At 42.9% G+C, this 27827-nt stretch overlaps 1 protein-coding gene across 1 annotated transcript; it reads left to right on the top strand.

Moving 5' to 3' along the window:
- Positions 1-10768: 10768 nt before the first annotated feature.
- HSP90B1 (heat shock protein 90 beta family member 1) lies at positions 10769-26482 on the top strand. Its single transcript, XM_065421194.1, has 18 exons — positions 10769-10932; positions 11489-11588; positions 12983-13124; positions 13206-13322; positions 13794-14125; positions 15907-16018; positions 16994-17107; positions 17844-17960; positions 19451-19588; positions 19674-19751; positions 19843-19908; positions 20359-20628; positions 21279-21524; positions 22008-22144; positions 23070-23148; positions 23235-23390; positions 24418-24516; positions 26207-26482. Exons 1-18 carry the CDS (start codon positions 10884-10886, stop codon positions 26234-26236), a joined length of 2382 nt encoding a protein of 793 aa, XP_065277266.1. The 5' UTR covers positions 10769-10883; the 3' UTR covers positions 26237-26482.
- Positions 26483-27827: the final 1345 nt, after the last annotated feature.

Genomic DNA, 27827 nt, shown 5'->3' with positions numbered 1-27827 from the left:
TGGCATGTGCAGTAGACAGAAAAAGTTGACATTTCATTTTAATATACATTTTGCAGTGTATTCCCACTGAAAAGTGGTTCTTTTCCTTTTGGACTAGTTGGCTATGCAAATAATGGTACTAGTGTTCCTTTAATAAACTTTTCAGTCTCAAAAAAAGAGCATTATGAATAAGATATTCTGAGGACACTTACTTTTGTGAGAAGCCTGAAAACCTGAAGATACTTCTTTTCTTTTGATGCTCTTTTTTGAGTCTATTCTCCAGCTATAGTCTTTGATCCAACATGTAAGAACTAATAGCCATAGTTCCTGAATAGAAAGTGTTTCCAAATATTCATTAAGACATTGATGCTGATTTCTGTATATTCCACATACACAAAGCTCAGTGGCCAAGATTGCTAGTTGTAATGGCCTCATGTTTTACTCATGATGTCTCTGACTTGAGGAGGCAGGATTTCCTTGTCTGGCACTGATAAATGTTGCTGAACGATTCTTATTTGTGTATCTTCATTGGGAGCATTACAAAGATTCACCATTTGGACATCTGAACGTGCACTGAGTGCTTTGTGGGACAGATCAGAACAGAGAGAAGTCATGATAAATTTGCAGTGAGGTGGTAATGTAGTGGATAATCAGGAATAATCTTTTACCTAGTAAAAAGATTTAGAGAAAGAAATATATATTTAAACAATAACTGCAAAGCTATACCGATGAACTGGCTCTTTGCAAACTTAGCTTAATACATCCTCACAGTGAGGTGCAGATGATGCAATGCATTCTGCTGGTTATTTAGCCCCTTCTCATGCAACTTTCTCATATTTTCTTAAGAGAGTTATGGCAAATATAATAAAAAATACTCCTTAGAAGTAATAGGCTACAATCAATTTGCCTCAGTCTTCATTGCCAGAATTAAAAGGCACAATACCCGTGGTTTACTAATGGGAGAGCAATCTTACAGTCCACTAGGGTGTGCTACCATCCCACAAATACCTCACAGTTGATTTCACAGCATATTCTATGCTCAAGAGTTCAAATCACGTGTAGGCTTTTTGTTAGAGAAGTAAAGATTGGGGCTAAAGGACAACGGAAGCCTAAAAATGGACTTGTGGTTATTTCTAGCTAGAGATGCTTCAGAACTAAAATGTAAGAATTCTCCACTAGCAATACTTTCAACAAGCAGCATTTTGGTACTGTAAATGGATGGGGGTGAAAAGAAATCTTTCTTCCAAAGTCATAATTACTCCATTATTCCCACACCAAACTACTGATGCAATAAAAAAGGCAATTAATCTCTGAGTTAATTGCTCTTGAAAAGAGACAGCTGAAATTAAACGTAAAATCAAGCCTGTAAAAGTCAAGTATGTGCTCTCGGGCCCTTCTAGTTCTAAGAGCAAGTGCTTTGTGTCTCACTGGAAAGCTATAGATTTCACTCTCCAGGGCCTGTGGCTAATTTTTCCAATCATTTACACTAATGTAAATCTGGAGTAACCTTACAGGAAGTCAATGGAGCTACACTGGTCTAAAACTAGTGTAAATGAGAGGAGAATTAAGCCCCCTATTTTTAGCCTTTGTAGTTTGTGAGAATATCAGACTTTAAACCTATCACTGGCTCAGGACTGTATATATAGCCCATCCTAGCTCTTAGGCCAAAGATTTTTCTGTGGGGAGGAGGAGAAGGACTTTTTTAAATGGCAGCCTTTTTAAGCTGTTCAAGGTTTTAAAATGTTAGAATAAATTCTGGTGTAAAGGGTGTAATAAGCAGAGCTGCAGATGAGCTGATCAAAGGACCAGGATAAATGTAATTTGTCTATCTCATGACTATTACCACCACATATGTAATACATATTCTTATGTAATATATGTGAGCCTGGTCAATAAGAGAACAATGTGGGAGTGTCACGAGGCATACCTACCCCACACCAGCCCCGAGAGGGATAACTCTGCTTTGCAGGCTGAGGAAGCCCCGCCCCTCTGACCCTGCTGGGCATGCTCAGCCCGGAGGCAGCATATAAAAGGTAGCAGCCCAGGTCAGTCTGGGTAGGCTGCTGGAGGGGAAGGATGCAGGTTCTCTCCAAGGAGTTGCTACAGGCTGTGACTGTAGGACCACGGCTTGCAGCGTTCCAGACAGACTCCAGGCTGCCTGATGAGCCCCGAGAAGGGACCACACCAATGGGAGCCTGGCCATTTGAAGACCCCAGAGGAACCAGGGAGCTTCGATGAGGGGGAAAGGGTAAGAAGCAGCCATGGGGACTTAAACTTTTTGCTGGTGAGTGAACTGGGGAACCAATCAGCATGTTTTGGGAGGATCCCTACTGACTTGGTGGTGAGCACCCCCACTACCACCAGGGCCCTGGCTGGGACTTGGAGGAGCAGGGAGGGCCTGAATTCCCTTACTTGGGGTGCCACACACCCTGAGTGGTGCCCCCAATCCCCCATCAGGCCATGCAATCCCACAGAGGTGGGCTGCTTTATGGACTCTGGCCATTGGGCCATGCTGCCTTGAGTGGAAAGGTGACCTTATTGATGCCAGCCACTAGGCCATGCTACCATGTTTATAGTAGAGGTCATCTGCATAAGAACTAACTGGCTGCAGTACAGCCTTTTCCCTTCTTTTGGACCACATGTAACCCAATACCTCATAGTGGGGTGTACCTAACCCGTGACAGGGAGAGACTTTAGAATTCAAATATGGGAAAGCAGTTCAGGGATTCAGGTCTCAGTAATAATGAAAATGGATAAATCACACATGATCACATTGGTAACAGTCCCCACTAGGAGTCCTGTCTTCACAGCCTTGGGTGGTTGTGCAGCAGCAAACACAACAGAATAAAAGAGACACGATAAAGGTTCTAATGCTGTTGTGAGTTTCTAGCATTTAAGAGCTTTCCATCAAATGAAAACTTTTGAAGAACTTCATAATGACTCTGCTAAATTGAGTTTGTTTTATTGTTACTTCATTATCCCAACACCCCTCCTAACCCTCAGTTGTCTCTGTTTGTCCACCTGTTATATCCTGTTTACCACCTAGACTGTGAGCTCTCTGGGGCAGGGTCTTTCTATCCCAAACTGTCTTGCAGGTGACATTTTAACCTTCACTCAGTAATATAGGAAAGAATATTTGCTATATTTATAATTAAAGGGGCAACTATGTAATGCCACATCTCTGTTGTGCTATCCGAACAATAAGCTAGCTCCTCAGCTAGTGTAAATTGGCGTAGTTCCACTGACTCCAACTGAGCTCTGCTGATTTATACCAGCTGAGGGTCTGACCAAGTTTGTGTAGATACCATGTAGAAATAGTGCTTCCGTTGCAATAGCTGCAGTTGCCCATCTGGAAAAACAAAAACAGAAGTGATACTATCAAGCAATATGAAGCCCTCTTTGAGCCAAATTCTCTGCTAGTGCAAATGGGCCAAACTTCATTTAAGTCAATGGAGCTGTGCTGATTTACACGAGCAGCGATCGTGGCTATTTTTCTTTTCTGTCTCCTTCTGAACTAAAGCCGCAATCCAGCAAAGCACTTAGGTACATGCTTTACTTTAGGTATGTCAATGGTCTCACTGACTTCTATGTTAAGCATGCACCTAAGCGCTTTGCTGGTGCGAGGCCCTAAAGAAATTAATAAAAAAACATGGCCAAAGCTGTTGTGGAGCCAAAATGACTTTGCAGCAGATGCTACATCTTGTGTGTTTGCCATGGTTGTCCAGTTTGACCTAAAATCTTTCAGTTGTAGAGAAGGATAGAAAATCTGATAACTCTTCTCTCATTTGAGAGAAATGATATTCTTTGTTACGTGTGTTCTCACTCTCTTGCACTACAGCATGACTGTAACATATTGCTGCAGGTGTAGATAACCAGCAATACCAAAATGTAAAGACTGGTTTTTGTTTGTTTGTTTAAACTTTGCATTGTGCAGTTAATGTATCTGTACTACAGTTATTCCCCTAGGTATAATTTATCTAAACCTCACAGATTTTACCTTCTGCATTGAGACTTCTGAAAGACCATTCATTCCAGTCAGTTCATTTATTTCAGGGGTGACCAAACTGACTTGCAAGCTGCATGTGGCTCCTTTACAGTTAAAGTACGGTTCGCAGAGCCCCCTATTCTCTGCCTACCAGACTGGGGAGGAGAACCTGGGACTTCAACCCTGCGGTGGGGTGGTGGGGCTAGGGGCTTCTGCCAGAGATGACTGGTGCCTGCTGAGAGTGTTGGGGAGGCACAATTTAGAGGTTCAGCCCCCCCCAAAAGCTTGAGTCACACACATCAGGCACGCTCCCTTCTTACCCTCAGCAGCCCTCCCCCCCCCTGCAGCTCCCAGATGTTAGCTCTGAAGGGAGGGGCCGCTGCTTTAGCTCCCAGAGACAAGTTGCAGCAAAAGCAGCAGCTGTCCCTCAGCTCCCAGCTGTTTGCTATGGCCTCTCCCCATGGCTGCAGCTCTTAGCTTGCTAGCTTCTGCAGTTGCCGTGCAGGGAAAGGGCCCAGCAGCACCATGTGACCGAGCGGGGCCAGCAAACCCTGGCAAAAATCGGGGGGGGGGGACGTGCCCGCCCCAACATGTTGCTTCTGGCTTCGGCCTGGCAGGGAGGTTGGTCTCAGGGCTTTAGCCCCCCGGGTGTGCCTGCTGGGGCTCAGGATTTCAGCAGGAGCGGGGCTTTAGCCCTGAACCCTAGCAGGCAACTCCCACAGGGCTGAAGCCCCGAGGCCCCCCTCCCCACAGGGCTGAAGTCCCAAGCATTGGCAGGCACGCCCTGACTCTCGAAAATCTGAAAATTGTTGTATGCGGCTCAGAGGGTCAGTAAGTTTGGCCACCCCAATCTATTCCATCTATTACAAGTACACATGGCATTAAGCTGATAGATGCCATGAAGACTTCAGCAATAACTAGGGTTACCACCTTTCTAATTGCTGGTAACTGGTCCCCGAGGCCCTGCCCCTGCTCTGCCTTCCCCGCCTCAAGGCCCCACTGCTCCACCTCTTCTCCCCCCCCTCCCCCCAAGACCCCATCCCCATTGCTTGCTTCTCTTCCTCCTCCCACCGTTGCTCACTGGATCGTCTCAAGGAGCCTGCCTGCAGGTAGGAGGTGGTCTTGGCTGAGCAGGGGCTGGCACAGGTTAAATGACCTGGGACCTCCTCCCACCCTGTGGTAACCAGACTTCTGTTTCGGGTGCCATGCAGGGCTCAAGCATCACATAAGCAGCAGCACAACGCTCCAGGGGACGTTCCTCTTAACCAGGGCAGGGTGAGCGGAGCAGCTGCCCAAGCTGCAAAGCAGGGTGGGAGGGGTGGAAAAATGGGGCAGATGGGGGGGGGGGGGGAAACAATAGGGGGTAGAGCCCTGCAATGGGACTGGGATTCCGCATGTCCTGTTACCATACCAGGCCGGGTGCCCAGCTCTGTAGGCACCACCCCCACCAGCAGCAGCGCAGAAGTAAGGGTGGCATGGTATGGTAATGAGACCCGTGGGATCCCAGTCCTGCAACAGTGCTCTACACCTATCATTTTCTTTTTCATCCACCCCATTTTTCTGCCCTCCCTTGCTTTGCACCCTGGGCAGCTGCCCTGCTCATCCCGTCCTGGTTACGCCCCTGATGGATACAACTGTATTGAGAATTTTAAGAAAAACACATTTCAGAGCAAAAAATATAGGTGTGTTTTTTTTGTTTTGTTTTTTTTACTTTCGTAATTACTGTACCAAGCCCAGAGGTGCCGGGGCTATGAACTGCCAACCCTGATCCCCAGCAAGCCCTGGCACAAATTCAGCACTGCCTATGTCTTATACAATCACTGCACGTACAATTGTCAAAAGAATACTTGCTTTTTCAGAAATAATTTAAATAAATCTTCAAACTGAAGACTATAACATTTCAATACACTTTACCTTGGTGTTAATGCCTGGAAAGTGATTGAGTCACCACCTGAGAGAATGTTCATGCTCATTTTGAATGTCACTAGTGGCAAATGTAGCCAAGATCTCAAACTGCCTTTGATTCGTCAGAGGGCAAAGATAACTTGTACCGCTTTGCAGCAAAAGCTTCATGATAAGAGTGTTCAAGACTGTGTTCATGACTTAAGGAATAAAAGAAACCATTAGAAAAGGTTTGCTAAACTTTGGTGAAGACTAGTTAAGCAAAATCTCTTAATTTATTTTTAAGAGATCAAACTTCCTTTGGACTTTCTTATATATTGTCTTTGTACTGTACACTACAACAGAACGTTAATGAAAGTGAACTTCAATATGCAAACAATATAATCTAAGTAAAGTAATCAACATTTAGTTATACTGTACTTCAGATTATGTCATAACCAGGACAAGGCCTAGCTTTTTTTATTTCCTAACTCTTTCAAATGTTTTCTAACAAACAATAATTCCACTTTTGTGTAATTATCAGAGTTGGGTAAACCCACTTTTTTGCAAAACCCAAGTTTTTGCAAACTTCATCTGTGGTTTCTTGGTTTAGAAAATCCAATAACAGAGTTGGTTTGGATCTGGGTTCCATTTTATCTCAACCCCCGAAAATCAGAGGGATTGAGATGAATGATTCTAATTTCCCATATCTCAGAAGAATGAGCTGCAAAACACCCATAAAGCTTGTTACAAATAAAATTTTATTCACAGGTATATAGGTGCCACTTTATTCTGCTCTGAGTTCCCATCTCCTCCAGATGCCTGTATGTACTCCCACAGCATTTGTACTCTTTATTTAGGAAACATTTAGAAAGAACTCAATCCTGAAAATGTGTTTTTTAACAGAGTTCTAGGAATATTGTGCTGCTTTTGTTCAAATTTCTGAATTACTAACCTGTATTTTCAGGCTTCAAAGCAGGAAAAAGTTTTTCAATTACATCTGACCAGTCTTTGAAAACTCTCTCTCCAAATTCACACAGATCTCTGGAACATCTGACAGGTAGTCCTTTGAACTCTCTTAATCTTAATTCTTCATAGTCACGGTCACATGCCTGCTAGAAAAATATTCTTCACTCTTCTCCGTCTGCAGCATTCAATAGTTTGTCATCAGTGTAGCAATAATCTCCGAAGTAAAAATATTGATACTGCAAATCATTCAGAAAAACTGCATGGATTATTTCCATCTCAGGCTGCAGTGTTGGTTTCCTTCATGAAGAACCCAAGGATACTCTATTTTGCAGCAAAGAATGGTTGTTTTCTATTTTGGATAAACTTTGAATGTCCGGTGAACAAAGAGGTAAGGACAATGAGTTTTCAGGGTGAAACATGCCACATGTCTGGCCCAGCATGCAAAGAAAGAAGAGTGATGAGCTTGTTATGTAGTCCAGACAAAGCTTTAGCTGTAGACTGGAATGTTGTTTGTGAAGTCTTGAGCAGGATGGATTTTGTACCTCTTCTGTTGACCATCTCAGATCAATCGCTTTGAAATATGTCATTTGTAAAGTGCAGAGTTTATTAAGTCAAGGGAAAATGTTGTTTGCCAAGTAATCTTTCTTCTTGGAAGTCCTTTAACGTTGAACATGTATAAGGCTGAATAGATGACCAGTGTGTGAAATGAAAACAGTGGTCTTCTCTTTTTTTGCTTAAGCACGCTGGAGTATGGGACATATCCAACGTCTTATTCATACGCAAAAAAGAACTTCAGGTACATTGTAGTTCTACACTTTTCAACTTCCAGTGCTTCTAAAACATTAAAGCAGGGAAACAGGCTGGCAGCCTAAGTGTCTCCCTTTCTTTGCTCCGAGTCAGTACTGAGCCAGTATCCCACCATGGGTTCAGGGGACACTCTAGTGCAGACAGATCCAACTTTCAGGTTACGCATATATGGGACAACTGCATGTGCATTTTTCCTTCATGGTCCAGCAAGGGCACCCACTCTAGGCTCCAGGCTTCCCCAGCTCTCTTGTGTAAAGACACATGTTTCTCTTCCTTGTCCTGATTGGAGTATTTCCAGGCTGCACCGTTCCCAGACTACACTTTGATACCCCCAGCAAAAGACAGACTGCCGGAGCTGTAACTAGACATTTTAACACCCCGGGATGAGCAAGCATATTTGCTCCCCCCCGCTGGGTTTTTTTCAGCAATTCTTTACCCCATTTTTCCACTCATGTGGCTTTGCGCCCTGGGCATCTGCCCCATTCACCCCACCCGGCAGCCTGCCTAACCAGGCCTGCTTCGCTTCTCTCAGAGAATTTATTGCCAGTTAAGCTACCACACAGCTCTTTCTAAGCAACTATATTTATTCTCAAGGTAAAAGCATGACAGAGAAAACACATTAAAACAATAAAAGAACCTACATGCATGCTAATAAGATTACCAGCAATAACCCCACCTCCAGAAAGGGTTCCGGACGGTGTATAATCCTTCAAACCTCACCTGAGGATTTTTTTGTGGTCCCACATTCATAACAGCTTTCACTCAGATCAATAATACAGAATGGGCCAAGTCCTTCCAACCCATTTGGCCCCATGTCCACAGATGGTGCTGTCCATTTCTTGGATCAGTAAGTAAATCCTGAGCCAGTTTTTAACTCAGACTATTTAACCAAGAGTCCTCTCTTTATGTGTTAGTTCCTGAATAAACTACTATGAACCAATATATGCAAGCCTCTGTCCAGGTGGTGGTAGCTCCTATAAGATGTTACAACCTGAGTAAATTTGCCTAACCACCCCCCCTCCCTCACTGTTCTTAGTTCCTGGAGGTCTATGGTCCCCTCCCCCATTTTTTATTTTTAATACAGTGAACTCCTAAAATACTTGAACTTAATTCAAAAGGATTTGTACAGAATATTGCATGATGTTGTCCTATCTGTCACAGTCATTAAAGATCCTGTGACACTTTTAACACATTAACCCCTGTGTTATGACTAATTGCAATTTGTGTGTACTCTGCCCCCCAAAACACCCTGCAGTTTCTGTTAGTGACAGTGCTGTAGGATTGCCAACCCTCCCGCTTTCGCCAGGAGTCTCCTGGAATCGGGCTCTATCTCCCGGAGGCTACTTCAGCCAAACTGGGAGATTTTGGGCGCTAGCGGTCCAGCGTTGCAATGGAGCTAAGGCAGGCTCTCTTACCTGCAACGGCTCCGCTCCCAGAAGCAGTCAGCACCATCCTGGCCAGAGACCGCACCCCCTCCCACACCTCAACCTCCTGCCCCAGCCCAGAACCTGCACCCAAACTCCCTCCCAGAGCCTGACCCCACAGCCCCTGCTGCACCACTTCCCGTACCCCAACCCTCTGGCCCAGCCTGATGAAAGTGAGTGAGGGTGGGAGAGAGCAAGTGATGGAGGGAGGGGGGATGGAGTGACTGGGGGAGGGGCCTCAGAGAAGGGGCAGGACAGGGGCTTGGCCTTGGAGAAGGGGTAGGGCAAGCGTCTTTGGGTTTGCACAATTAGACAGCTGGCAACCCTGCAGTGTTGTCTAGCACTTGCCGGCCCAGAGCAGGATTACAGTGGGGAGGGGGTGTACAGGGTTCACACGCATTCAAGCTCATGTGAGACTCCTACTATGATGATGACTCCTGTCACATGGAGCCAGCTGCTACACCCAGTGCACAGGTAGAGTGGGCCACCCTCCAGGATTGTCCTGGAATCTCCAGAAATTAAATATTAATATTAAAGCTTATGTCATGTGATGAAACCTCCAGGAATATGTCCCACCAAAATTGGTAACCCTAGACACATAGGGTGAAAAAGGCAGGGGCTACAGTGGTGGCTGCGGGACCGTCACTGCTTTGGGATGGCAGATGTCAGGAGCACGTTTTCAAAGGGATCTAGGAGCCCAATGATGCAGCTGGTGCCTAGGGGCACTTTTACCATCTTTAGGTGCCTAAATACCTTTAAAAATCTGGCCCTAAACTACTGCAGAGGTTGGGGGCGTGGCCACTATGGCCCAGCCAGAGCAACCAGCGCTGCGGATCGGCCCTCGCCCTCCAGGCACGTCCCACAGTCAAGTCAGAGGCTACAGCTACCAGCAAGCCAGGGGCGTGGTGCCGGCCCATGGGGAAGACACGCAGGCACTATGACGTAGAACTACAACTCCCCGCATGCAAATACCTCTTAGGCCACAACTCCCAGCATGCAGCGCGCCCTCAGATCACTGAAAACGTAAGAACTACGATTTCCCTCAACCAATGCGGCGCCAGTACGCAAGTCCCGGCACGCAATACCGCGGAGCGCTGCATGCTGGGAGTTGTGGTCTAAGAGGTATGGGGGAAGCCCGCTCCCCAGCCCACATTCCCTGTGGCGGGAGCACCTTCCCTTGCCCTGCCCTCATCCCGCGGCAGCGCTGTTTGCCAGCAGCCCCGCGCGATTCCGGAGATCGGATTGGCCTCCGTCACTCACTTCTCACCCACTCCTCTGTAGCTGCTTGTACCTGCCGGAAGTAAACGTTGCCGTAGTAACTGTCTCTGGGCAAACATTCTGGGCGCCCCGGAAATGGTTTGGATTGATCCGGCCATGTGGAGACTTTTATCGCTTTAGACACGGATCTCACTCGTGGGTAAGTCACATGGCCGCGGAGTCAAACATTTCCGAGTATGTAATTTAAATAAATAAATAAAAGCAGGCAGATTAAACTAGCTATTAAAAATGATTGGCCGACTCTTCCTACCAATGACCAATCAGAGGCAGCCACGCTCTGGCCGCAGGAAGCCGCACATGGAAGGCTCTGATTGGCAAGGACCGGACTCCGCCCCACCCCTCGGGGCTCTTCATTGGCTTTGTGTTTGGCGTGGTGCGCTCTGATTGGTGGCTTGCTGAGCGCCTTTCCCCGCCCCGCGTGCCGGACAGTGATAAGGCTGGGGGGAGGCGGGCTTACCTGGCTGGTAGTTTGGACGATTCAGCGATAGCGCCGTTCCGCTGAGCTCGAGTCGCGGGGCAGGGGCTCGATTGTTCTCTCCTGGGTCTGCACTGACACCGCCATGAAGCCGCTGTGGGGACTCGGTCTTCTGTGTGTCCTGGTGCTAGCCTGTGAGTCGCCCGCCCGCGGGTTCTAGAAGCTTCTGGCGAGGAGCGGTTGGGGCAGGTGGCCTGGGCCTGCGCGGCCTCCGCCCGGTGAATAAGAGGGCGGGGCCGGGACCCTCGGGAGTAGGGGCGCGGGGCTGTTTGAGCCCGGGGAAGGGGAGGGGATCTGCTCTGGGGCGAGCGGAGAGAACCGCTCGGAGTCCAGCTCAGCCTCCCCGGAGGCTGGCGGGGTCCGCGCTGGCTCTTCCCCTCAGGGGCCTGAGCCTCCAGGCGCTGCCTCGCGCTGCGCCCCGTGGTGGGGGCGGGGCCGCCTCCCGCAGCGGCGTTATCACGGGGGGGTTCCCCTTCCAGGGCGCGCTGGCCGGAGCTCCCTGCACTGCCCGACCCGTCATGGCGCTGGGGCTGCAGCTCGGAAACCTTCCCTCCCCCCTCCCCGTGTCGCCCGCGGCGGGGTCCTGACACGCGCCTCCTTCGCAGTGCACGGCGCGGAAGCCCCCCGGAGGGGGGGAGGCGGCTCCGCGCGGTGGGTCAGTTCTCTAACGCCCCCTGCCTCCTCCCCCAGCATCGGCTAGAGCGGAGGAGCTGGACGTGGACGGCACAGTAGAAGATGACCTGGGTAAAAGCCGAGAGGGCTCTCGGACCGATGACGAAGTTGTTCAGAGGTTTGTACCTATAATGCTGGAAAGAGCTGTGAACTCCACGTGCTGGTGACTGCCTCCTCCTTCTCGCTGGCCAAGGCGTCAGTATTGTGATGGGGGAGAGGTTTGTGTTTCTAATGTAGAGTCTTTCAGGGCAGTGGTTCTCAACCAGGGGTACATGTACCCTTGGGGGGAAACAGAGGTACAGGGGGTACATCGAATCCTCTAGCTATTTGCCCAGTTTTACAACAGGCTACATAAAAAGCCCCAGCAAAGTCCATACAAACTAAAATTTCATACAATGACTCTAGATAGTATACACTGAAATGCAAGTACAATATTTATATTCCAATTGATTTATTTTATAATTATATGGTAAGTGAGAAAGTGAGCAATTTTTCAGTAATAGTGGCTGTGACACTTTTGTCTTTCAATGTCTGATTTTTTGTAAGCAATTAATTTTTAAGTGAGGTGAAAGCTGGAGGAATGCAAGACCAATCAGACTCCTGAAAGGGGTACAGTAGTCTGGAAAGGTAGAGAGCCACTGTTTCAGGGAAAAAAGAGCTCTGGGCTCTTCAGTCCCTTTACTTTTTTAAAAAAGCAAATTGCCTATGTTTTGTGGTTTTATATTAACTCCCCTTAAAAGCAGATAAATGGTAAGTAAAACATAATAGCTGAGTGAAATGGTAGCCAGATTGCCTTGTTACATGTTTGAAGTCACACAGATTGACATCTGTCATTTACTTCCTTTGGTACCAGTCAGCTTCCTTCTTTTTGCTGATACTCCATAGGGCAGGGGTTCTCAAACTGAGGGTCAGGACCCCACAGGTGGTCACGAGGTTATTACATGGGGGGTCACGAGCTGTCAGCCTCCACCCCAAACACCGCTTTGCCTCCAGCATTTATAATGGTGTAAAATATACAAACAAGTGTTTTTAATTTATAAGGGGGGGAGTCGCACTTGCAGTGTGAAAGGGGTCACCAGTACAAGTACACTGGCTTGTGGCAAACACATGCAGTACACTTGAAATAACCTCTCTAATGTTATAAAATAACTCAGTTGTATGCCTTCCCTTCTGTAGCATAGAGGTTATTGTATATTGTAACTTCAGAGTGGAGCCTTTAGACCGGGGACTGTGGTAGGATTTTTGCTGAATAGTAGAGAGGTCTAGCTTTTAAAACATCTAGTGCACTCACCTGTTATCAGACTTTCCCAGTAGTTTTCACACTTAGTGTTCCATAGTCAGAATCAAATCTTGCAGTTCTAAACTGTCATCCTGATGTCATGGTTTGTGGAATGTCATAGTAACCTAAGATCTGTCTGTTGCTATAACCACAAATTCACTTGTTCCTGCCACTGGACTAACTACATATTAACTGAATAAGGCCTAATAAAAGATCTAACTTTGTCTCCACAGAGAGGAGGAAGCTATTCAATTAGATGGCTTAAATGCGTCCCAGATAAAAGAAATCAGAGAGAAATCTGAGAAGTTTGCATTCCAAGCTGAAGTTAACAGAATGATGAAACTCATTATCAATTCTTTATACAAAAACAAGGAGGTAAGCAGTATGTTTATCTAGACCATGTCAACATGTATAGTTCTAGCATAAAGTTTATCATCCCTATACATTTCATTTCAGATTTTCCTGAGAGAATTGATTTCAAATGCTTCTGATGCTCTAGATAAGATAAGGCTATTATCACTGACTGATGAAAATGCCCTTGCTGGTAATGAAGAACTCACTATTAAAATAAAGGTAAGAGCTGCTAGCTACTAACAGTAATCTGCTGATTCTTCCACCCACCCCATGCCCCTCCATTGGAAAATACTTTTTCACTTTTCCTTGCCCAAGCCTCAAATTTGTATTTAACATTCTGCCTATCCCAGTCTGTAAACTTAGACTAAAACCTTGGTACCCTACCGTTGGTTTGACCATAAAATCCTCAAATGCCTTGTCTTAGTGTTGTAGCAAGCATTTATGGCTGCCTCTGAAGTGTTCGTCTTTCTGTGGAGAGTGGCTGAACCACTGCATTGCTTCAGCAAGAGTGTCTTCCCTTATTGCATTAATGTGAATACATACTCTAGTCAGACTTTTGCATAGCAGACTTTCTTCATGAAGAATCTTCAGTTACTGTAACATCTCACCTGTAACTTTCAACTTTAACAAGATGCAATGCATGCTGTCCTCAAGTGACATTTAACTGAATTTACCTCATTCATTTTCTAGTGCGATAAAGAGAAGAACATGCTTCATGTTACAGACACAGGTATTGGCATGACCAAGGAAGAATTAATTAAAAACTTGGGTACCATTGCCAAGTCTGGTACAAGTGAATTCTTAAACAAGATTACTGAAATGCCAGAAGATAGTCAGTCAACATCTGAGTTGATTGGCCAGTTTGGTGTTGGCTTCTATTCTGCCTTCCTTGTAGCAGACAGAGTTATTGTTACATCAAAGCACAACAATGATACTCAACACATTTGGGAATCTGATTCAAATGAATTCTCAGTGATTGATGACCCCAGAGGAAACTCCTTAGGCAGAGGCACCACCATAACGTAAGTATTGCAGCTGATCCCCCAAAAAAGCTTATTAAACTGTTGATGTATACCTTGCTCATTAGCATGTTATCTGTTCTCTGCATTATGAATAGGGCCCTACCAAATTCATGGTCCATTTTGGTCAATTTCACAGTCATAGGATTTTTAAAATCATAAATTTTATGATTTCAGCTATTTAAATCTGAAATGTCATTGTTGTAATTGTAGGGCTCCTGATTCAACAAGGAGTTGTGGGGAGGTTGCAAAGTTACTGTAGGAGGGTAGCAGTACCAGAGCTGGGCAGCTGGAGAGCAGCGGCTGCTGGCCGGGAGCCCAGCTTTGAAGGCAGTGCAGAAGTAAGGGTGGCAATACCATGATTCCCCCTGCTAAAATAACCTTGCAACTCCTTGTTGAGAAACTTGGGTCTCCCCTGTGAAATCAGTACAGTATATAGGGTAAAAGCACACAAGAGCAGACTTCATGGCCGTGAATGTGGTAGGACACTAACTATGAATCCTGTGCATGCAACTCTTCATTTATAGTGTCCTTAGCCTGGAATAAGTGCTTTTCCTGAATAGGAATGACTTCCTGAATCAAAGCCGTGGTATAGGGACTTGAAAACAACTACTGACTAAAGGTGTTCAGGTTTTTTGCCAATTTTTCACTTTCTTGCATCGCTTAAGGATGTGACAAGATATTAACAGATATGCTTGATTTCTAGTTTTACAAAGTTGGAATTTGTTTTAGTTCAGCTACATTACCTGAAAAAGTACATACTTCAGTACTCTAGCTAAACTGCTAGTGTTTTTTCTTAAGTGGACTTAATGATGGAGAAGAGTGGACTGGAAGAAACAAATGAACTGCCTGCAAACTTAAATACTTTAATAGCTGCAGTCAATTTCTGTGGGCCACATTGACAAAACTTTGTGTTAAGCTCTAATATAGGTTAATGCACAGTGTAGAGAATAACAAATGATCCCTTTAGAGCTGATCTCTGAACTTGTACTGCTCTGACATAGCTGGCTACTGTGTTGGCTGTCCTTTCTGCTAATGCAGTTGGCTTGTTTTTCCTATCTGTGGTCCTTGCTACTCAAGTTTGATAAGCCTCAAAGAGAAACATGCCATTCTCAGTTTTTTCAAACTTTCCATTAACTTGAAGTGCTGTAGACAAGTTAAATCTTAAATTTGTCTGCTACTGACTTATAAAAATTGAAACTGCATGATTAATGTCTCTACCTTTTTTGCTGTTCACTTAGTACATTTCAGATTTCACTAAGAGAAACACCTTTCTAGTCCTGATGGCTTGAGTTGCATGTACTGCTAGGAAGACTTTCTACAACTTAATGTGATGGAAAAAAATGAAACCAGTGCTAAATGTAGTAGTTCCTCTTAAATGAGGCCAAACTACCTGACAATAAAAATCCCTCTGAGCAGCCAATTTCAGTTATGCTCTGGGACTAGCTTGGTGTCTAGTAAATGATGTAGAATTGGTTTCAAACAATGATTTAGATTGTGCTAATCTGATTTGTCTTTAAGTGCAGTTTTCTAAACCTGTTGTGGTCTGCTTTGTTGGGCTTCCATAATCGGAACACCTGTAAAGGTACTGCTTTTCCTCTGGAAAAAGACAGGACAGTAAAGGAGCAGAGTAGACTTCCAACAAAATTGGGACACTTTCCCAAGGCTGTCCACTATTTGTGTTCTGATGCACTATATTTTTTCAAAATACTTATGAATAGATTCAAATAAGTAAAACTGCATTGAAATACTAGCCTGTCTAATGCTTGTACTGTCTTCTTCAGCCTTGTCTTGAAGGAGGAGGCATCTGACTATCTTGAGCTGGATACAATTAAAAATCTAGTCAAGAAATATTCACAGTTCATTAACTTCCCCATATATGTGTGGAGCAGCAAGGTAAATAGCTCTAACTCTTAACTAATTACATTCATTATATATACAGCACAAGTTTCAAAGGCTTGAAAAATCCATTTCCCAATAGGGGGCCCTCGTTCATCACAAAATTTCCTGAGCTGGCTGTTCTACAGCGCTTAAGCATTCTATGAAAGCACTTATCCTCTTGGTTTTTGTTTGGCTGGTAGTGTTTCTCCAAATAGACTTTTCCAAAGCAGCAGAACTGACAAGATGCTGGTCAGCTTCACTGCTCTTCAAACCTGGGGAATGGGAGAACTTATGGCAACTTCACACTATTTGTAAAAGCTGAGCAGTAGCTGAGGAAATTGGAATCCATATGAAGATGACTCAAGAGACAGGTGAAGGGATAAGTCAGGGACCTATCCCTCCACCTCCACAACTGGGGGTGGGGGGAGAAATAACTGCTGCTACTTCTTTCAAGAAGCTACAGGGTGGCCCTGCATATCTAATAGCAAGAAGCAAAACCCAAAGGTGGAAGCCTCAAGCAGAGAATTCATCATGGTGGAAATAAGTACCTGCTGCCTGTAGTTTCTGGGGCTTCTCACCAGGGTATTGTTTTGGGGCCTCACTGGAGGTTCACATTCTGATGTTGTGTATGCCTCTGTTTAGTCTTTAGTGTTAGTACAAAATTCAGACTAGTGGTTGAAAATCAACTTAAGTAAGCTTGTTTCTGCTGCAGCCCCACTCACATCTGTTGCTATTCAGAGTGAATTATTACATACTACTAATAATCAGAATGCTACATGGTTTATCTTAAAGCATGGCAGTTGACCTGTTCTAGAGTTACTCATTCATTTAAAATAACAGCTTTTTGTAGTCAAATGGTGACTAGATTTGAAAATCTAAGCCCCTTAACTATCAATCATAAGTCACTGTTTCATGAGTGCCAACCAAGGAAAGGCTGTTTGACCAGGTCCTTCTGAAGCAAAGTAGACTTACAGCTAAGTGTTTCCACAGACTGAGACTGTAGAAGAGCCCATTGAAGAGGAGGAAGAAAAAGAAAAAGAGGAAACCGATGATGAAGCTGCTGTTGAGGAGGAGGAAGAGGAGAAAAAGCCAAAAACTAAAAAGGTACAGGGGTGTGTGTGTGGTGGTTTGGTTTTTGGGGTTTTTTGTGTGGTTTTGTTTTGTTTTTTTGACTTGGTTTTGGGGGGGGGGAAGGAGGCGTTAATACACTTCAAAGCACTAGACAACTTGGTTTACAGACCCATGTTCCTTTATCTTCCAGATGTGAATGATATATTTTTAGCAACAATGGTGCCTTCTAGTAAGTTTACCATCTGTATGGTGTTAGTAGAAATCTGCTGTTAGCAAGACAGTAAAATAAAATTCTAATACACAATATTTTGATCCTAACAATTGCCAAAACAGCAGAAAATGTCTTCCTGTTCAGAAATACTGGTAGTACCTTGTGAATGGTAGTTCCGTCAGGATTTCTCTACAAGAGGCTTTGAGACCAGGGCTAGGTGTACTGTAATGTATTTCTTATATTTGCAAGTAAGCTTCTGAGGGCGGATCAAGAGTCTTGAGCTGTTAGAGTTTATCAACAGCTAGCCACTAGATAATGCAAACTCTGCCAAATGCAAACTCTATGCTCCTAGTACACTACTGAGTACTTGGTGAAGTAATACTCTGCAGGCAGAACACTACAAAGGTTGACAATACAGAAGTAAACTTTTTAATTTGAGATGCCTCAGTGAAGCAGTGACTTTCTTCCGTAACTTATACATCAATAGCAGCAATCTCAGGCATGTGCAAAAGAGTTGAACAATGTAGAATTGTGGTGTGGTTTTTTTTTAATGCACAGGTTGAAAAAACTGTCTGGGATTGGGAGCTTATGAATGATATCAAGCCAATTTGGCAGAGACCATCTAAGGAGGTCGAAGAAGATGAATACAAAGCTTTTTACAAATCATTTTCTAAGGTAATATAGTACACTTCTGGTACAGTACAATCTCAGTCTAAAGCAATGTATGGGAGGTGACAATGTGGAAGGCCAGACCCTTAAACCTACCACTAAACTTACCTTTAGTAAAGGTCCTTGTTCTGATTGAGGGGGATGGGGAAGGGAATGTGAGAGGAGTAGTGGGGAGGATAGTTGGTATGATCTCTTACTTTTGGGGAAATGCTGCACCAAAATATTAATTTCTACACAATTTTAAAATATATTGTACGTTTTGTCAAAATAACACAATATATAGTCATGCCATTTTCAATTTATTTTGGCAATTTATTTCAAAATACTGGTCAGCAAGTATGCCTGTAACAATAGACAACAGATTCAGGAAATGTTTTTTGAGCAATAGGTTTCTAGGCATATTAATAAATAACTTTATGCATCTTTGACAGTTCTGTTTCAGCGAAATTAAATATTTCTTTTAAACAGTCATTATACAAGAGTATTGTAATGACCTGGCCTAAGAGGGCAATAGTGTCCTTAAGGACTGCTTTGTGTGTCTGTCATGTCTAGTCTCAAGTTCAAGCTTCCATGTGTATAGTATGTTTTTTGGGTCACGCCATCGTAGTGGGATGGGAGGGTTGGTGAGTTAGCAGTAGTTGTAAGATAGCAGGTGCCAGCATGGGGAAGGGAGACCCAGGATAGTCAGTGAGTGTGTGCACGCAGGGGTTTGTTTGTGTGTTCCGTCATGCACATGGCTTGCCAGCCAACACCCTTTCATCTGCAGAAGTGATGCCCCCATGCCAGGTATGGGTAGGAGTGCTGGGTAGGGATTTAGTGATGGGCGCAGAGGGGATGTGGATTCAGGCTGGCAAGGAATATAAGATGGAGGGTGGTGCCACTAGGGTCATGTGCACGCAAAGACATTGTGTACACCTAACTAATCTATTTGAAACACAACTGGAAGAGAAGCATCTTGGTGGAAATCAAATTCGGGGGGAATTCTGCAGGGAACATTAATTCTGCATTGCATGATGGTGCAGAATTAATCTTTGCAAATTAGACCTCCTACTTTCGTCATCCCCTTGCAAATACCAGTGAAAATGTTAGTGGTTGTGTAATGGCTCTTATTACTTTACACTAGTATATTGCTTAATTTTTCAATTTCAATTATCTTTCCTCATTTTTGGTAGAACCAGGCTGCTCACTAATGTATTAGTGAACTACAGTTTACATGCTAGTTAACATGGAAGTAAACTACCATAATCTGGGGTTTAAGACTTCGGTCTCAATATTTAGTTGGCAATCTAGAATGAAAGGAAGATGTTAAATAAAATTTTCTAAAGGATAAATAAATCAGTGGTAGTTATGCAGAGGTTACCAGCACTTATTTATCCCATGAATTATTTCTAGATCACTGATCCAGCTGTTCCTTCCACAAGTGCAAACTCACAAGAATAGCTTTCTCACAGTGTTTCTTTCCAGAGCTTGACTAAATAGTAACTTTCCTTCCACAGGAACACGATGATCCTATGGCTTATATTCACTTCACTGCTGAAGGAGAAGTAACATTCAAGTCTATCTTGTTTATTCCCACCACAGCTCCACGGGGCTTATTTGATGAATATGGATCCAAAAAGAGTGATTACATTAAGGTAAAAACATAAGTATGCCGAAAGCTGGAATAAACTTAAACATCCTTCAAACATTCCTAATTCTTTTATTTTTTTAATCATGCAGTTGTATGTCCGGAGAGTGTTCATCACTGATGACTTCCATGACATGATGCCTAAATATCTTAATTTTGTCAAGGGTGTTGTAAGTATCTTGAAGTTTTTAACTGAGTTGGCTTAAGTTACTGTTGCTTCTACTTCATAAATTCACCTTTTTTCCCCTCCCCCCCAATTAGGTGGACTCTGATGATCTTCCTCTGAATGTATCCCGTGAAACCCTCCAGCAGCATAAATTGCTAAAGGTATCGTTATTTAGACATAATTTAACAAGCTACTTAACCACAAGGAGTGGATAAATCTACTTCCCTGGTTAAGTAACAGGATTGTAGCAAGTATGGGGAAACACAAAATACCCTACTAGCCATAGTTAGCCTAGATTCTTTCTAGCCCTATTGTATCTAAATTAGGAATAAAGTAAAAAAGCAAGACATCAAGCTTAACTTGATTTCTCTTAATTAAAAGTGAAGATACAAAGTGGGATGATTCATGAAAACTCTTGCTGCAAATTCAAAGTTTTAGATCTTCATTGGAAGAAAATGAAAAGGAGATGGCTACAGAAGAGTAATGTGAGAACCGAGGAGTACTTGACAGATTCTGTTGGAGCATTCTTTGTAGTAGCTTTAAGATTGGTTGTTCTCGCTGATTATGTAACCGTATGGGTGAACTTGCTATTTTGTCTCTGGAATTCTTAGGTTATTAGGAAGAAGCTGGTTCGTAAAACTCTTGACATGATCAAGAAGATTGCTGAAGAAAAATACAATGATACATTTTGGAAAGAATTTGGTACTAACATAAAACTTGGAGTGATTGAGGATCATTCCAACCGTACCCGTCTAGCTAAACTTCTTCGTTTCCAATCGTCTCATCATGAAAGTAACACTACTAGTCTGGACCAGTATGTGGAGAGAATGAAGGAGAAACAAGACAAAATCTATTTCATGGCAGGGTCCAACAGAAAAGAGGTAAGAATAAAAATCTTTGTTATACAGTAACTCCTCGCTTAACATTGTAGTTATGTTCCTGAAAAATGCAACTTTAAGCAAAACGATGATAAGCAAATCCAATTTCCCCATAAGAATTAATGTAAATGGGGTGGGGGGGGGGGTGTTAGGTGTTAGGTTCAAGGGAAATTTTTTTCACCAGATAAAACTATATATAAAAGAGAGATTGATCTAAACAAACAACTTAATACTGTACACAGCAATGATGATTGTGAAGCTTGGTTGAGGTGGTGAAGTTTCCCAGGGAATGCGTTACTGCTAAATGACCTAGTATTCGTCTGAGCCCTCAAGGGTTAACACATAGTGTGAGGCTACATTAACAACGAGGCAGCACCAAGGGAGGGAGGGGCTCCCAGGAGCAGCTCCAAGGCAGAGGGCAGGAACCGCACATGGCAGTGGAGGGAGGGACAGCTGAACTGCCAGCAATTGATAGCCTGCTGGGCAGCTGCCCCACAGGGAACTTAGGAGAGTAGGGAGCTGATGGGGACAGCTGCCGGTCCACCCTGGTTCCAAGCCCCCAGCAGTTAGCTGGCTGAATTATACAGCAATGGAATTCAATAATTTAGTGTCAAGCAATATTAAAATTGTTTCTAATTAACTTGTCTTTGTAGGCTGAATCTTCACCATTTGTTGAACGCCTTCTGAAAAAGGGTTATGAAGTGATCTATTTGACGGAACCTGTAGATGAATACTGCATTCAAGCTCTACCAGAATTTGATGGCAAGAGATTCCAGAATGTTGCTAAGGAAGGAGTGAAATTTGATGAAAGTGACAAATCCAAGGAGAGTCGGGAAGCTTTGGAAAAAGAATTTGAGCCACTCTTAACCTGGATGAAAGACAAGGCGTTAAAGGACAAGGTACAAATTCTATGTTCGCAGGAGCATTATTTTGCATCTGTCTTTTTTTGTGTGCGCGCACAGACACACACAGACACAATCCTTTAATTTTTAATTTTACACCCTCATCCTTGCAGTAGACTTCATTCATTTATTTGTCCCCTTGGGGACATAAACTTCATTTCTATATGAATGTACATAACTTTCTAAAAAGCACTTTGCTCACCTCTCAATGGCTTTTAGAAGACAAAAATACTAATGGGATATTAGGACTCTGATTTCCAATGAAAAGCTCTCAAAGCCACCTCTGAAGTATTTATAACAAATATATTATAGGACTGTATTTGAATTTTACAGACTTTAGTAAAAACTAACTTGATCTCAAAGATGAGAACTGCAAATTTGATCTCTCAAATTATTGCAGTAATGAAGAGATAATGAAATAGGTAAACACTTCTCTTGTTCATTAGCGGTTCCCTCAATCTCTTCTTTTTTTCCCCCTAGATTGAAAAAGCAGTGTTGTCTCAACGCTTAACTCAGTCTCCATGTGCACTGGTGGCTAGTCAGTATGGATGGTCTGGCAACATGGAAAGAATTATGAAGGCTCAGGCATACCAGACTGGGAAAGATATCTCCACAAAGTAAGCTTTCATACCTGTATATCATGGTCTACCAACACCACAAATATGAGCCACAGTTAGTATGCATTTATGACTTGCCTAACAGTGCTCCATATTGATGATGGACCTATAAGAGAAATAATCCTCATAACTATTTTTCATCTCACAAGGACTTAAGTATACACTCATCACTGAATTTTATACATATTTACAGGACTTGATTTAAAGGGGTCCAGTCACATAGTTAATAGCCCAAACTACAAAATCATGTCAGTGTATATATACATACACTGAAACTTTCAGTGTAAGTCTTTTGTATGCAGACATTCCCCTGCAGTGTTAACAATAGTGAGGCTCTAGACCAGATAGGCTTTTACTAATGGTAAAAGCAAGCTGATCAGATTCTGAAAACTCAGGCCTAATCTTTAAGTTAACCTGTCTTGAATACCTTAAGTGTTTAAATTGTTTGACAAATCAGAACTTTCTGTGCATTGGAGTAATAGTGTAAATAGGTGGTCTGTCACAACAGTGGTGACTGTAGGTTATTCAGAAAATATTTATAAATGCATCCAACAGTGTTACATTAAACTGTTTTAGAAAGGGAAGCCTACAACAGACTCTTACCTGAATCCATCTAGTGTCTAAGCATTGAAAGTGTTTGGTTTGTAACCCTCTTGTAGCTTCACAAACTGATGCTACTGAAGCATCAGTTGAATGCTTCAGTATAACCAAATGAATTGATAAGCATCTGCACATATCAAAGAGCAGAACAGCAGTGTAAACTAAGTATTACATGTAAAGCTGACTTTCTGCACCTTAGTTGTCTTCCAGAACTTGAACTTATGTACTATTCTGAAGTAAGCCAAGCCTTAAACATTAGAGGGCAAACTAAAGTGGTACTACTGTTTTTAAAAAGCTAGCTACTAATGTAATTTTCTTCTTGTAGTTACTATGCTAGTCAGAAGAAGACCTTTGAAATTAACCCTAGACATCCGCTGATCAAGGACATGCTCAGGCGCATCAAGGTAAAAGAAGTTACAAAGCAGTGATATATTAACTGTTTGGCTGCATGAACCCTGATTAATGGCTCTTCCTTAATTTTCCAAATCAGGAAAATGAAGATGATAAAACTGTTGCAGATCTTGCAGTAGTTCTGTTCGAAACGGCGACCATAAGATCAGGCTATATGTTACCAGACACGAAGGAATATGGAGAGAGAATAGAAAGAATGCTTCGTTTAAGTTTAAACATTGACCTTGATGCAAAGGTGAGCTTCCTTCACTTTTGGGTAATGTTTGGTGCTCAGTGGTCTTAATTTTCAAAGCACTTTAAAAAATAAAATCAAAACTTCCGCTTAAGACAACTTAAGGGGTGTGTGCATGTATGGGGAATATGTGTATGTCTACACAGCATTCTGGAGTGAGTGTTCCTGGCCCAGGTCAATAGACCTGGGCCAGCAGGGCTTCAGCTAGTTTTTAAAAAAAGCTGTATAAGCTACAGATTGAAGTTAGACGGTGCTTTGAAGTTGGGGCTATACAGCTGTTTTTAAAGCACAAGCCCAAGTCTGTCAACCTGGGCTTGGAAAGATCACTCCAAAATACTGTGTAGATGTTTTCCAAGTAACAGTTTGGGGACCTAGTTAATAGCATCTAGATCAACTTGCAGTATATCCAGCTTCTCTGCACACAAAGGTGGGTCATTAATGACCCAGTTCTGATTTACTGGCCACCTTCCAAAGCTGCTCTTAAGTTCTGTCATTTTGGCACTTTTCCCCCCATGTGACTCAGCACCAGCTGAAGACAGTGCAGTGTGCTTGTATGCTTTACCTCCACACTCGTCTTCCCCCAAATTTGTGGCTATATGGAGATAGCTATACTAGATGTGCCCACTGGGGAATTGCCACACTTAAAGAAATCCACATCAGGGTATATGGGCAGGTCTTGCTACCTGAGTGGTGCAAAGGCAGGTGAATGGGCCAGAAAGGTGAGCCTCTGGGCCACTTTCAGTCCTATCTACCAGACTACACTATCTCTAGTGAATCTTAAAACTAAAAGATATTCCAAAACAGTTCAGTTCATTGCATTTTATGTACAACTTCATTTAACATCCAATAGCTAGATGTATCAAGCAAGTGATTAAATCTGTTGCCTTGCTTCACTAAAACACATTCATTCTCCGTTCATACAGTAACTTCCAACTGAATCTTGCATATATCCTGTGTACCATTAAGACAGATAAGCAAATTGATCTATTGAGGGTGGAATAACAAATAGCTTTATTTCATGTTATCTAAGGTGGAAGAGGAGCCAGAAGAACCTGAAGACACAGCTGAAGTAGAGCAAGATGATGAGGAAGAAGTAGAAGCTGAAGGTGATGAGAGCGAAACAGAGAAGGTCAGTTCTCAGAATAACTCTTCATTACTACAGTCTCTAATTCAGATTTTTCTAAACCTAATGAAAGTAACATTTCAAAGTGAACAGTTTGTTTTCATGGAGCAAACAAAACATGGCTTCATTGAGGCATAGTGTAGATAAAACTTGTGGAACTCCATTGTATAGCAAAGACTTACGATATGCTTTGACATCAAGCAAGCTGCTACTTGCTGAACTTGTCAAAGAAGACTGAGATAAATCGCTTCATTTTGTAGTCTAAAACTCGATCTAAACTGGGATTTAGGCAAGACTACTTCCCTAAGGCACTTGGTATATGCCTGTCCTGATTCTAGTAGATAGGAAACTACCAACTTCTTTAAGTGCAGAAGAGCAGATTGGGAAGTATAACTTGTTGTTGGAGATGGACTATTTAGCTAGTGGCTGAACTTTGCTGAATCTGTGGTCAGAAATAAGTTATTTTTTATTAGAATGCTATACTTTCTAATAAAACTGGGAACTGTTTGTATTTCCAGTTGATCATGTTTCAAGGTTAAAGTTGATTACTGAACACCCACAAATGGAATTTAAAGTAACCCTAGTTTTTTTTAGATGTCGGCAACTATTTTAATGCAGAGAGTCACAAGCTGTGATGCTCTGGGACTCTTCTCCTTTCAGTACTGCAGTTCCCTACTGCTTCATTCCCAATTCTGAGGACCAGCTGGAAGGGTTATTGAACCAAACAGACTAAATTATTGGTTCCCAGGAGTTTAGGTTGGGGAAGGGCCTCTTCTATTTAAATAAATCTGTTCTGATCTTGTGGAGATTGGTCCTGGTGTTCAGTCACCTACCTGAAGTGGTTGGCTCCTATAGCCTGTATCTCTTGCCTGTAAAGCTGGAGTTTGCATGGTGGTGCTTTGCTTAATTTGTACCCAAGAATCTAAGGCTGCTTTTAATGAAGTCCTTGCCCAGGAGTAGGTTAGTGAGGGGGTAAAAATGACTTAGAACTGCTCCCTGTATCTGGACTCATAGCTGCTTAAATTTACCTGCCACACCTACTCTGAGCTGCTGAAGTAATAATGCTCTGGGAGGGAACTCTATTCTGTTTTGGCTTGCTAGTCCACACTATTGAATTCCTGTTAAGATCTCAACAGTCATGACCAGAAAAGCTAGTAGACTTCTCAGCATTGGTAGTGTTGGTAAGGGGGGGGACTTACAAACTGAGCAGAGATGGACCACAGTCCTAATTGCATTCCAAAGGTGGCCTACAGTGGAGAAGTTGGGGTTTGCCCTTTTTGCTGCTCTGATATAAAGGGCCTGGAAGGCTTTTTTAAAAATTAATTGTTCTAGATTAAATAGCAGATCATATCTTCCCCTCCAGTTGGACAAGCTTACAACTGGAGCCCCTGTAGAGACAGGGTGGTCTTAGACAATTGACAGATCTTTAAGATCACTTTCAGTTGTTAAATGGGTGTGAACAGATACAAAATCCCTTCTTAAAAGGGACTAAAAATCCTTTGTCACAGGCATTACAAGTGCTGTGAAAATGAGAAATGCAGCAAACGTGGCACTGCAGAAACTGGCCTTTGGAAGCATCATATAATGCATGGAAGCCATTGTTTTCAGTATACAAAGATCTATAAATTGAGATGATTCTAAGTAGCTTTTTAAACTGTTTTGAGACCATAAACTTAACTCTCTCTCATCTTTGCAGGACTCCACAGATGTAAAAGATGAACTGTAAGCTGCACTCAACTAGCATCCTGTCTGGGGTGAGGAGGGAATGTGAATTAGATTGTTCAGTTTTTCACTGTAAAATGTTGAGGGGGGGTGTTGTGGGGGTTATGGGCAGAGGAGGATTTTTTAAGTTGCATTTTTTTAAAACATTCCTCATGAATGTAAATTTGTACTATTTAACTGACTATTCTTGATGTAAAATCTTGTCACGTGTACAAAATAAAAATGTTCCCAAACACTATGTGTAAACACTACACTAAAGGGCCACTGTCATCTGGCATAGAAGCTAGCACTACTTTGTTCCATGTTTAATAGCTGTGGGGAATATCTTTTCCGCTGTCAAAGCGAGACTATTCACTTCTCTTGTGGAGAGACATAGGATTAACCTTTTAAAGATCATACATTTGGGCAGTGAGGAGACTAGGAGAAGCTGTACAAGTATCACTTCAAGTACAGAACTACTACATCTTATTGTCAAGGCTGAAAATGCAAAGCAGGCTTCTAAATGCACTGGAGCATCTTACCACTCAGGGTTTGAAGGGTCAGCTTCAGAGCTTGCTTCAAAGGGGACTGGGTATAGCAAATACAAATGATTTTAACTGCAAACTGCATTAAAATGTTCATTGATTGTATAAATGTCTTCCACCTCTGCTGTACAAGATGAATAGACTATTGCCATACTAAATGGTAGGATGTAGAAGTTACTGAGGTTCAAAGACTAAAGTAGTTAGAGTAAGTTAAACTTGTTTCTACAATCTGCTCAGTAGTCTAGTGCACCATCCATCCACATTTATGGCTCTTAAGTACAAGTTAGAACACTTGGACTTTGAAGAAGTAGACTAATCCTCAAACATATCTGTGAGTGAGACAGGTGCGGTTGCTGAACCAGAAAGGTGAGGTGGCTTGCCTAAGGCCACATAGCAAATTGGTGGCATGGATGGGAGTAGAACGCAACCTTTGTCTTCATATCCAAAAACAGCAGGAGCTGGAGGAATTGGTGTAAAAGTTAAATAGTTGAATGTTTTTCTGGTCACTTAAAGGTGGTAAGTCAGTTTATCTTCTTGTAATTTCTCAAACTGCTGACTGCATATAGTAAACACTTAACAAATCCAAATAAAATAGGTCTCTTCCTTACTACACAATGTATTAAGTTCAGAATTCACATGGGCTGTAGGTCTCCCAAAAACTCGTGTTGGGCCAAATATAGTTGGGGCTGTTGCTCATACTAATCTTAAGATTCAGAAGAGCTATGATGAAGTAAGAAGCCAGGGAGTCTGACTTGATTACTGTGCTAAACCCCAACTTCAAAGTGTACAGTAACTCCTTGCTTAATGTTGTAGTTACGGTCCTGAAAAATGCACCTTTAAGTGAAATTAATGTAAGGTGGATTAGGTTCCAGAGATTTTATTAGTGTGTGTTTTAAACAAACAATTTAATACTGTACACAGCAATGATCATTGTGAAGCTTGGGTGAGGTGGTAAAGTCAGAGCATGGGATATTTCTCAGGGAATGATTTACTGCTAAATGATGAACAGCTGATCCCTCAAGGTTAACACAGTGTTGTTAATGTAGCCTCACACTTTACAAAGCAGCACAA

This window comes from Emys orbicularis, chromosome 1, assembly GCF_028017835.1.
Source record: "Emys orbicularis isolate rEmyOrb1 chromosome 1, rEmyOrb1.hap1, whole genome shotgun sequence".
In the NCBI taxonomy this organism is placed as follows: Eukaryota; Metazoa; Chordata; order Testudines; family Emydidae; genus Emys; species Emys orbicularis.
Note: the sequence above shows the minus strand (reverse complement) of the source record. Positions and strands in the feature narration are given on the sequence as shown.

Excerpts from the sequence above, each read along its gene's own strand:
- HSP90B1 (XM_065421194.1), top strand. The coding sequence starts at position 10,884 with ATGAAGCCGCTGTGGGGACTCGGTCTTCTGTGTGTCCTGGTGCTAGCC. Across the intron at positions 19,909-20,358 it reads AGCAGCATAAATTGCTAAAG|GTTATTAGGAAGAAGCTGGT; the intron begins GTATCGTTATTT and ends TGGAATTCTTAG. Across the intron at positions 22,145-23,069 it reads GGGAAAGATATCTCCACAAA|TTACTATGCTAGTCAGAAGA; the intron begins GTAAGCTTTCAT and ends TTCTTCTTGTAG.